Source organism: Ipomoea nil, unplaced genomic scaffold (assembly GCF_001879475.1).
Source record: "Ipomoea nil cultivar Tokyo-kokei standard unplaced genomic scaffold, Asagao_1.1 scaffold1936, whole genome shotgun sequence".
In the NCBI taxonomy this organism is placed as follows: Eukaryota; Viridiplantae; Streptophyta; class Magnoliopsida; order Solanales; family Convolvulaceae; genus Ipomoea; species Ipomoea nil.
Genome location: NW_017618364.1, coordinates 3,066,056 through 3,078,988, shown reverse-complemented (window position 1 = coordinate 3,078,988; position 12,933 = coordinate 3,066,056). Strand labels below are relative to the sequence as shown.

At 31.0% G+C, this 12,933-nt stretch overlaps 1 protein-coding gene across 1 annotated transcript; it reads left to right on the top strand.

The window, feature by feature from the left end:
• The first annotated feature begins 6,393 nt into the window (after positions 1-6,393).
• On the top strand, positions 6,394-8,730 carry LOC109146785 (patatin-like protein 2). The gene is made up of 7 exons (XM_019294435.1): positions 6,394-6,650; positions 6,846-7,024; positions 7,118-7,304; positions 7,382-7,543; positions 7,637-7,954; positions 8,150-8,325; positions 8,441-8,730. The coding sequence occupies exons 1-7, from the start codon at positions 6,471-6,473 to the stop codon at positions 8,505-8,507; spliced, it is 1,269 nt and encodes a 422-aa protein (XP_019149980.1). The 5' UTR covers positions 6,394-6,470; the 3' UTR covers positions 8,508-8,730.
• Positions 8,731-12,933: the final 4,203 nt, after the last annotated feature.

The window sequence follows — 12,933 nt, the reverse complement described above, 5'->3', positions numbered from 1 at the left end:
CTCGATTTCTTAGATGCCAAATATATTCCAATATCCAAAGCCCAAGTGAAATAATTGCTATCGATATGAGCGAGCTCAATAAATTCACATTTTCAATGAAAAACATAATCTATAAGATCATCATTTGATGCAACTTTAGGAAGCAATGTGACAACTTGTGGAAAAACCACTATTTTGAATACATGTTCAAGCAATGGATGAAGAAACACCTTTTACATAAATATGCATATCCGTTTCTTAGCATTCTAATACAAACACAACAATCCAATGCAAACATAATAAAGATCGATTATGCATTCGATCTCCATAATCATAGAACATACATGGATACATATACATACAATTTGGCATATAACCAAAATGGTGCAACACGAATCAGTGAGGCAAACACCAAATAGATGCAGCAAGCATCGACTTGTGTTTATAGCATCAACTCGTGCTACAGGCAACGAGTTGTGCTTCACTCTCCAATACACCTAATTGATGCTCACAAGTCATCAATTAAGCTTTAAAGTCTTACTCACTCTTAAGCTTCCACAAAATAAACTTTAACAATCTTAATTAAAAACCATTCATTCATTGCCTAATCAGGCACAAAAACGAATTGCTAATCACATGCCAACGACATATCATAAAAACATAATAATGCACTACAGCATAGGGTATATAACATACAAAGTATGCGAAATGAAAATAATATGTATACATACATTGCATCTTCATACGAAAAGTCACTTCTATTTACACAAACATATATATCACATGCTTTTCTTTCAATTTGAAGAATCAAAAATAAAATTGGAAATATATATTCAGGAATTTACACAATCATATATATACGAACCAGTATGTGGAATTCATATTTCAAATTTTAGAATCAATATGTATCATACCAATCATGCATTTCATAATCATATCAAGAGGTGTAGAATCAACATGTGCCATATAAAAACATGTATTATATGAAACCTATGAACATGCTTGCCTAGTATAAAAACATGTATTATAACATGTCCGAGCATACCGTTCACCGAGGAATATGTTGGCGATTCGTGCTGATAACGTGTTGTAATTTGGCCTATCAACTCGTTAGTTCTCGCGTGATGATTACACGGTAATTGCCCGGAGATTATATATATAAGATTATAAAGTGTAGAGATGTAAGAAGAGAAGAATGACACAAGATGTAGAGCACAAATATAAGAACTTCATTTCATTAAGCCTTCACATATATTTATACTAATCCATACAACCCTTCATATGCTTAACATAAACAATATATTAAGTAGAAGGAAAATGGAGAGTCTCAAGATTAATGGTCACTAATAAAATATTTATAACACTTAACATTAGTTTAATTATTTTCAATGAATTTTTTAAAAATATTTTTATTTTTATAAATCCAAATCAGATGACACCCGTTTTATCAAATTATACTCAAAAAAAAAAAAGAAAAAAAGAAAAGAGAGACTAACTAAAGAGCAACAACTTCTTAATTAAAACTATTTGAAAACGTTGGATAAGTACTTAGGACTAGTCAAATGTTTAAGGGGGATTAATTGCACGTTTAATTCATTTTATCTATGTTTTAAATTGCATTGACGTTGGCCTTTCAAACTTTTAAATTAAACTGCCGCAGACCTATCATATAGGTAATGCTCCACATGCTAATTTTAAGACATTTTAAATGACGTATTTTCATATATTAATTAACTAGTATCTTCACCCTTGCGTTACACGAAATGAATCTGTTATAATATTTTAAGAATATTTGGATTGATATTTAAAAAAATATAAATTATAACAATAAATAATATTATATAGTGCAATTGGTAAAATGAGTTGGATAAATTATATTTTCTGATGTTATCCTTGCTTCATTTTGATTCATACAATTAAAATTGATAAACTTATTTGACAAATAGGTCTAACATTTCTCATCCACAACTTAAATAATGCAAATGTTCAATAATTTGTCTCAATATTTTCATAAATATATTATTAATACTACTGAATAGCATGAACTTTTTAATAGTTATTATATTAAACACCATGAGCTGTTCTTTTAAAGACATATATTAATTAATTCGTGAATAGTGAATGTCGACAAGCCTATATAAAACACATTGTTTAATACTCGTACTTTGGTCCTTTGGACAAGCAACAATTTTTAATTATGTATAATTGTAATATTCAGATAGGATATATAGTATTCAACCAATTAAGTTACCAAACACAATAATAAATAAACCTTTACTTTCTACAACCATTTTCTAGCCTAGTTCACTAACATTCTTTAACTTATTAAGTAACTAATATCTACTATACTAATAAGAGCCAATGAGAGTTAGGCATATAATCGATAGAAAAAACGACGGTCAAATTTTTTAATCAAATGAATAGCTCAGATTGATCATATCTTAATTTTTTCTTGAGATTTCTTAATTTATCCTTAATTATATGAACAGATACTACAATGTAATAGAGCCAGTAACTTTCAAAAAAAAAAAATATGATTATCCGTTAACTTACTCATTAATTTTAATAAGAAAGGTCTTAAGTTTGAACCCCATCCCAATCAAAGTTGGCATAATTAGTACTCTATTTTACTCTTATTAAATTATAAATAATAATTTAGTAGCTACAGTAAAAAATAATACATATGCATTTCTTTAATTTATAATTATGTGTCTACAATGCCTTTATTCAAAAAATTTATTCATTATCAATAAATTAAATAAGAGAAATAATTTCATTAGTTATATTGTCTTTATTTTTCTCCAATATAAAAATTCTTTACATTCAAATTCATCAATTGATTATATTCGCTACATTGTCCCTACAACGTCTTTATTCAAAAAAAAAAATATTCATTATCAATAAATTAATTAAGATAAATAATTTCATTAGTTATATTGTCTTTATTTTTCTCCAATGTAAAAATTCTTTACATTCAAATTCATCAATTGATTGTATTCACTACATTGTCTATTATCTTTTTTGTGCACTATTTTTTAATTAAATATCAAAGTTATAATACAAAATAATGTTATATATTTATTTACCAAGTATTTTATTAATACTATGTAAAAATTTAAAAAATATAATTAATAAAGTCAATCATATTAACTACTTTGAGGGATTTGTTGACAAAGAGAGTACGTATTCAAATCACACAACAAATTGAAGTGGAAAACTACCTAGCAATGTCCTTGTTTGACAATAAGAAGTTAGCGGTTAGCGTTAGCGGATTTGACTAGCGAATTATATCAATGATGGGTAAAAAGATATTTGAAAAAATTAGCTGTTTAGATTAACATGTAAAATGATCTAAGAGTATACATAATAATAATAATAATAATAATAATAATAATAATAATAATAATAATAATAATAATAATAATAATAATAATAATAGTAATTGTTTTAAAAAATAAAAATAGAAATAAAAATAATAATTTAATAAAAGAAATAAATTTTTAAAATAAAAAATAAAACATATGGGGGGCCGAACATTCGACTCTCCTTAGTTTTGCCACTTTTTTCACATCGGTGGGAAAAGTGGCATGGGAACCTTGAGGCTTCTATAAAAGGAGCCTTTAAGGCTCCAATTTAAAAATCAAGCTTGCCCATCCGTTGATGGGCAAGCAGTGAGCTGGCGAAACTGGCTCTTGTTATTCAAGGAGTCGAAATGATTCTACAATAAACTTTTTTATTTTTATTATTATTTTTTAAATATAAAGGTTTTTTGGGGAAATCATTCTAAACGCTAAGTGAAAATATTGTAAATTGCAATGTTTGTATTTTCAGTGGTTTGGAACAAATTGTTATTCAAACTGTTGAATAACCAAACACTTTCTTTAGCATTTTGATCTTTGGGTTACATCATATTTACCAATTGTCCAATATCTTTAGGTTACATTATAATTAAAAATTTTAAATTTTTACTACATCTAAATTCCTTAAATTAGAAATTTCTTTATCCATAATAATTTATTCAACAATTATGGTTTAACTAAATGCAGGGATTGAGCTAGGAATTTTGTTGAGAGGGAGCGAAAAAGCAGGGACGGATCCATCAATTTTTTCGAGTGAAGGCGAAACACTAAAACAAAAGAGATAATTTTTTTTAAAAAAAATTACCCATGAAATATAGGTATAAATATTGTTGGATATGAGCGAAAAATAAAACACATCGAAATTTTATTAAAAATATTCATAACAAAATATGAAACATAATTAATTTGATAAAATAATTTGAATAGAGAACACATTATAAATTACACATCTCATTTTTAATATAAAAGAATGTTATATATGTGTATGTGTGTGTGTGTGTATTTTATTAAATATTAAAAAAGCTATTAACAATGTGATTGTGTTGAAGCCAAAAGAAACTATAAAACTATGTTAATGCCAACAAAGAATTTGAACTCTAAACCTTCACTATAACCAAACATATGCTTTGCCAACTAATCCATCTCACTTCTTGTTAACATTTATCTGTTTCTTTATACTAATACTAAAACATGTACTATATATACATATATACATACAACTATTATATATGGGGTGGAGGTAGGGGAGGGTGCAGCCCCCCCCCCACCCTGGCTCCGTCCATGACTAAATGAACACTGAGGAAAACACCGAAAGGACGGGTACCGTTGATTCATTCATTAATCTTGTATATATGTGCATTCATTAAATATATTAGAAATCTTTGCAACAAAAATACTTGATTACTATTTAAAAAAAGCTTAGTAACAATTATAATGAATCTCCTATATTACATTGTATTCATATACTATGAGTTAATATTTAAATAAATAAATTCGACATTAAATTATTTATGTATGAACTTCTCATATATAATTTTGCATTGATATATTTTCAAATATTTATTTAATTATAAATATTGGGCATTAACTCGTTCACACAATGCTTGTGTAAAACTAGTAATCATATAAAACACATTGTTTAATACAAAAATATTAGTAAATTTAAGAATTTTCCATAAACAAACTACAATACAATTTATACAAATTTATCACAAGTAACTTTATTGGTTGTGTAGTTCAAAATATTCGAGTTTAAAACTTCCAACATTCACTTTTAATTTATATAATTTTATTATTTGTATATGTTAAGGTAAGGTTTAGGATACAAACAGGACATGGGATAATCTTAACCAAATTATTAAAGAATTGATTTAGTAATGACAATGTTCCAATTTAATTTATTGCGGGCGCAACTAATCGGGCTTCTTGATTTGACTAGTCGATTAAGTCACAAAGCGAGTTACATTTCACTGGCCTAGAGAACACATATTCAGGCAAAGGATACAAATTTTTTCATAAATCAAAGATACAAATTATATTCTCCCAAAATTTAGTGTAGTGGTTCGTCCTCTGGCTTAATATCATGACTCAAGGCAACAGTGAAAACATGAATGAGAAAAGTGTTCAGGATGATAGAAGATGTGGAGGAAGAATAGGGTTTGACCGATGAGTTGATTATATGACTTGACTCTAGGGGCGGGATCCTGAAGACTTAGAATTAGTCCAACAAAATTGAGTTCACCTAAGTATATAATAAAAAAAATACAAATTGTAGACATTATGTGTATAATAAACTCCACATGGGTGGTAGATGGTATGTTCCAAACTTCTATATTGTTCTTGTACTGTGAAGTCTTTTTCAAAAACGTGGATATAACATTTTCCAAAACGCAACTAAAAGGCAATTTATATCATAGACCGGGGTCCACATAGCATTATGAATCATGAATTAAAACAATAAAATATAAAATTTATACTCGTAATTTTAGGTACAGAGTTTCATAACATGAAACACAAAAAATCAAAATATAAGACACATACCATATGATTATAGATCCAGCTGGACAGAAAAGACGAGATACAAAATTTCATAACACAAGACATAAAAAAAATCATAACACAAGATCAGACATATACACCTGTTATATATTTACTTATTTTTCAAATCTGATTTAGGTACATAATTAGTGTTCATAGGCGCAAAATTTCACAACACAAGACACATAAATTCATAACATAAAACACAATTACTAATTTATTCCATATATAAAATACATACTTATAAGGTACAGAATCTCATAACGTAAAACACAAAAAGTCATAACACAAAACACAAACACATAAATCAGAATCCATTATACAGTGTTAATTCTGGGCCATGGTACAACGATTGCGCAATTAATATGAAATGATAACCTCGACCCTCGAGGGGCACGAGGTTAGCACAAAGTTAGTAGTTAGCCACTTAGCCCATGCGTCCCTCGCGAGGAAAAATGCATTAATTGTTTTATCATAGTATGTACTATATAAATCCTCTCCTTATGCTCTTCTCTTCACATTAAAGAAACCAACAAAAATCTTTATCATTTCTCTTGATAACATTTTTTTTCTATATCATACCAATCCTTTGAAATGGGAAACACCCAGACAACCCCATCAGCCCCATCCTCCGCCGCCAATCCCGCCACCGGAGAGTACAATGCTGCGTCCATCCCTCCCGGCGGCGTTATCACCATCCTTAGCATTGACGGAGGTGGCATCCGTGGCATCATCCCCGGCACCATTGTCGCTTACCTTGAAGAGGAGCTTCAAGTATGATATTCACTCTTTTTGCAATATCTATACATACATAAACCCTCCGGGTTGTCTGCTGATTGGCTCAAACCAAGAAAGCTTATAGGCGGCTTCCAGTTGTAACCTTATAGTTAGTAGTAAGTCAATAGGCGGACAGACTTAGTTGGGGTTATCTGGATTTAATAAATTTTATTTTTGTGTGTGACGGATCAGGCTTTGGACGGTCCGGATGCAAGAGCAGCGGACTACTTCGATGTGATTGCCGGAACGAGCACCGGAGGGCTGATGACCACCATGTTATCGGCGCCGGACAAGAACAAGCGCCCCCTCTACGCCGGCAAGGATATTGTCCCTTTCTACAAGGAGCACGGACCAAAGATCTTCCCATCAGCGTAAGCGCCGCCTCGATCCTCGGGCATATTCTTCCTAGTTATATTTTTGGACGAGTTTAATGATTCTTCATGCGTGGGATAATGTTCTTACAGAGGAATATTTGAGGTGGTGAGAGACGCAACCAGCCTGTTGGCCGGTCCCAAGTACGACGGCAAATACCTTCACCAAGTCCTCCAGGACCAATTGGGAGAAACTCGGTTGAGCCAAACTTTGACGCACATTGTCATCCCTGCCTTTGATATCAAGACCTTCCAACCCACAGTTTTCACCACTTGCGATGTATGTATATATATATCCTTAACTTCTCCAAACATTATACATGCATAAAGAATATTCTAACATGCATGTACATACAGGTTAAGGATTCCCCCGAAAAGAATGCTAAGTTGTCAGACATATGCATTGCCACCTCCGCAGCTCCCACGTACCTCCCCGGCCATTACTTTGACACCGCCGATGCTAAGGGCGGAAAGGTCGAGTACAACCTCATTGACGGAGGTGTAGCTGCAAACAATCCGGTATGTATCCTCGTACTTGATCATTAAAACCATGTATCCTCGTACTTGATCATTAGAGTGTAACATTTTTGTGTTTTAATGTATATAAAACAGACTCTTATTGCGATTAGCACGGTGACGCAAAGGATGGTGGCTAAGGATCCAAAATACTTGACATCATCAACTTCGTCGAAGGAGGCAGTTGGGTGCCACCGGTTCTTGATATTGTCGATCGGCACCGGCAATTCAAAATATGCTGATAAGTACACGGCGCAACAGGCGGCGACATGGGGTGTTTTGGGGTGGCTGGCCCAAGGAGACGGCAACCCTTTGATTGATGTATTCTCCGTTGCAAGTGCGGACATGGTGGATTATCATATCGCCACCATTTTCCAGGCTCTTCAAGCCGGAGATAACTATCTCCGCATCCAGGTACTTGTTGAACATATAACCATTAATGTGCAATCCAATTATCAGCTTAGCCTTTTAGTTGAGATGAAGTACATGCTTCAATTGTACTAACTCAGATCAATTATTCAACCTTTTAGCATTGAATTCAACTTTTTAGCGGTTGATTTAACTCATAATTCAGTATATATATAATTGGTTAATGTAAAAATGGTGCAGGAGGACGATTTAAAAGGGTCGACAGCCTCGGTTGATGTTACGACAAAAGAAAATTTGGATGCACTTGAAGAGGTTGGCAAGAAGTTGTTGACGAAACCGGTTTTGAAGCTGAATCTGTTGACAGGGAAGAATGAACCGGTCCCCAAAGCTGGAACAAACAAAGATGCTCTGAAAAGGTACCAACTTTCATTTCTTCACTACAGAATTGCAAATTAAAACATTAGTACAGTTCTATGTGTATGATGATATGTTTTAATTTGATGATGGGATTTGGGATTTGATGGCTTTCAGGTTGGCCGGTTTGCTGTCGGAGGAGAGGAGGCGCCGTACAATCGCGGCACTTAACGGCGGCAAGTAGTTAAGTTACGGTGTTGATCAACATTGAGATCATATGTATCGTGTGTCTTTAATTTCTGCTACTTGAATTATTGAATAAGGCACATATCCTTCGACATGAAAAAGGTTGTGCCATTGGGATTGGTTACATATGTATGCTTGTGTATTTTGTATAAACTAGTAAGTGTCCCGTGCTATGTATGGACTATTATTAATGTAATAAATGATTAAATTATGTACACGTACTTTTGGTCCTATGACTATAGGGAGCGTATTAATTTCGCTCCATGCTTTTAAAACTAACAATTTAGTCCTTTAACTATGCATTTTTTAGTAGATTTGGTCCTTCCGGCCAAATCACCAGTGAAAATTGGCTGAAAAAACTAAAACCTTTTAAAAAATTTTATTCATGAGGGTAAAATGGTCTTTTTACATAAGCTACTTCTTCTTTTTCGCGTTAATGAGCTACGGCTAACCGTTGCCTCTTCTTCCAAGAATGAACAGCTCCAAGAATCGAAGCCCAGGTTCAGAAGCAAGGTATGATTTTTATCCTCAGCTTTTTCTTCATGTCTACTGCGCATTAATTCATCTTTCCCATATCGCACGGTATAAAGCTCTATAAGAGATCTAAACTCCCAGAAATATTCTCTCCCTATTCTAGCCACAACCATCCTCCCAATTCCATCCACGACCAAAACATAATTGTAGTATTGGTTGTGGTCATGTGGATGAAGGTTTATTTATAGTATTGAAGTAGGTGTAGATGTTCATGTAAATATTGATTCTAAATTTTAAATTTATCTCCAATCAATTAATGTTAGAAACATAATATAATTATTGCAATGTTAATTCTCAATTAGGGATCAACCATTATTACTCAAATTAACTTTGAAAATTACTCTCCTATCCACTAAAATCTCTTTGCTTATATTATTCACTTTGATTTTGTTTTCATCTTTATTTAATTATTTATGATGATTATGATTAGGGAAAATTTTGCTTATATATATATATATATATATATATATATATATATATATATATATATATATATATATATAGAGGGACAGAGAGAGAGGGAGAGAGAGAAGAGATAGAGATTTTTCCCTAATCATTTTGCTTTAATATATATATAATGCCGCAACTCAGCTGTGTGAAAGGGATGTTTAATGCGGCCAGCCGACGTCCGGAGAGGGGCTGCAACATCCATGCAGGCTTACAGCGTTGCGCATCACCGCCAAGCACAGCAGGCTCCGACACCATCTGCTGGAACGGAGACGCACAACAATCTAAGGTGCTATGTGGACGCGGGTTTTCGGCAGGACACCGGTGACGCCACATACGGCATTGTGTTAATTTCACCAGAGGGCTCTTTCATAGCAGCAAAAAATGGCAAATTACCATTTTGTTTCTCACCACTTATGACGGAGGCGCAAGCTTATAAGGAAGCGCTATCTTGGCTACTAGAAAGGAACATCACAACAGTATGTCTTCGCCCGGATTGCATGGTATTACGAGGTGCTTTGCAGCAGCATAACACACCAATCTACTCTTATGTTGGGGTCATGATTGATCAATGCAGAACAATTATGTCTTTATGTTGATGTTGATTTAATTTGTAATTAGAATTTCATGAATTTATAAAGTAATGTGAATACAATAAATGCTTTCACACTTTAGAGGGAAAAAAATTCCCCTAATCATTTTGCTTTAATATATATAGAGATAGAGATAGCTGTACTTTGTAATATTCAGATAGAATAAAGTATTCAACCAAGTTACCAAACATAATAATAAAAAAACACTTTAAATATGTTGTGATAATATTAGTGCCAAATACATGATAATAACATTCAATTAGGGGGTGTATTCAATCATGACTTTCATAGAGTTTTAAAGACTTTTATAAACTTTAAAAGTTTGGAGGTATTCAATTCAAACTTTTAGAGAGCTTTTAAAAGTCTGGCGGTATTCAATCAAGATGTTTAAAGTGTATTTAAAAGTCGTGTGGTATTCGATTAAGACCTTTAAAGAGTCTAAGTCATGTGGTATTCAAAAAGTTATGAACTTTTGTAGACTTTTTAATTTCAAGACTTTTGTAGACTTTTCCTTCTCAATATAAATAGTTGAAATCCAACCATCAACCCCAAGATTTCAAAATTTTATTTCTAACAACTTTGAATGTATTCTCTCTATTTAAACTCTATTTTTCTCACTATTTAAACTTTATAAACCTATCTAAATTCAATAAAATTATTTTTTTCTTCATTATCCTATATTTTCCTCATACCTAAATTCTACTAATTTTTCTCTCTCAACTTTACAATCTTCATCTAAAAATTCAAAATAATATTATTTTTACTTCATTATTGCTTGTTTATATTGATTTTTATTTTTTTCTATGAATTTTTATCCCTAACTTTCTCTAATTATCCCTAAATACATGAACAAAGCAAAATTTTCATCGTCAAATTTTAGTATATGTTTCATAATATTCATATAAATACTTATATACTTTGATTTTTATTCTTTTTAGGTTTATACTCGTTTATATATTTTTCCTTTTTTTAATAACAGGTTACTACGAATAACGAACTACTATTCGCAACAATAATTTGGGGTTGCAAACAGTAGTACCATGTTGTTGTTCGCAGTTTCAAATTGTTATTGCAAATAATAGTACTTTGTGTGATGCCTAGCAATATATCAAGTATAATTTTTTATATATATTATTAATATTAGATTTTTATTTTATTTATTTTATGCAACTTGTAATTATATTTTTAAATATTTTATTTGATCAATTCTTTTATTATAAATTTTATTGTTCAATATTGTTATGAATTTCTAATGAAATAGTTTTTATTTTTTTTTTGTTGATGTTTATTAATAATATATATAAGTAATTAGCATATAAATCTCAGCATACTATGGATAAAAATAATAATGTTGAGAATGTTAATGTGGGTGAAGAACTATATAATAATAAGAAGAATTTTATGATATATTAAAAATGTTTTGTAAGAAAATTATAAATAATAAGAATCAAAATCATTGAATGTTTGTAAGGATGTATTCAATTTAAAATTTCAATGACTTTAGTAGACTTTTTAAAATAAAAAATTAATAAAAGTCTATGAATGTTTTTTATATAGACTTTTATAGAGTCTTATAAAATTTTAAAAAGTTTTGAACGACTTTATGAAAGTCAATCAAAGTTTATTAAAACCTATCATTTTAAAAGTCTTTAAAACTCTACAAAAGTCATGATTGAATACACCCCCTTAGTATTCATGAACAAAACACAATAATATTGACTTTAATTTCAAGTTGATACATAATATATTATCATAAGAAGACAAATTATAATATAATATGTTTCATTAATAATTATAAGTTAGATCAAAAGAAAAGAAATCATAGTACCGAATTGATGGGGCCTAGAGCTCGAACTCAAAGAGCACAAGAGCAATTCATATTGAGCCTGAAGGCATGAGGGGGAAAAAAAGGAATTTAGACAAGAATTGAGTTAAATTCAAGGTTGTTGTGCAAAGGCATGAGGGGGAAGGACAACACTCGATGCAGGAGTCGGGATAGGACTAAGGGTGTGTTTGGTTCGCACATGGGAATCAGAAACGGAATGGATATTAAATACTTGGTAATGGTAATGGGTTTTGATGAAAGTATTTAACATGTTTGGTAGTACGGTGGAATGAGAATGGTTATTAATAGTAGTGCTTGAGAATAAATAAGAGAATGAAACTCTTATTTTATTTGGGTATGAGTTTTTCAGTTAATGTATTGAACACCATGAACTCTTCAATGGTTACTGTATTGAACACCATGAGCTGTTCTTATAAATACATATATTAATTAATTCGTGAATAGTGAATTCACGATGTTATTAAATTATTATTAATTAATTTATGAATAGTCAATGAATATACATAATTACATAAACGGGTTCTTTGGACAAGCCTATATAAAAGTATAAAACACATTGCTTAATACTCTTACTTTGCTCCTTTGGACAAGCAACAATTTTTAATTATGTATAAATAGCTCGTACTTTGTAATATTCAGATAGAATATATAGTATATATTCAACCAAGTTACCAAACACACTAATAAAACAACCTTTACTTTCTAGTTTCTACAACCATTTTCTAGCCTAGTTCACTAACAATCTTTAAATTACTAAGTAACTAATATAATAATAGTATTAAGTGCCATTCCGCACCATGAACTAATAGCGATTCTTTATGTCACATCCTGATCTTTCATATCTAATATTTCGATACACAAATCATAAAATTTTGTTTGTCTAGACTTTTTAGCAGGTTTTTTTAAGTTGCAGGTTATAATATGTTGATGTGGAGATTTTTTTTATTGACATATTTAAATAAGTATTAAAAATATGACATGGCATTCATTTCGGCTTGACTTTT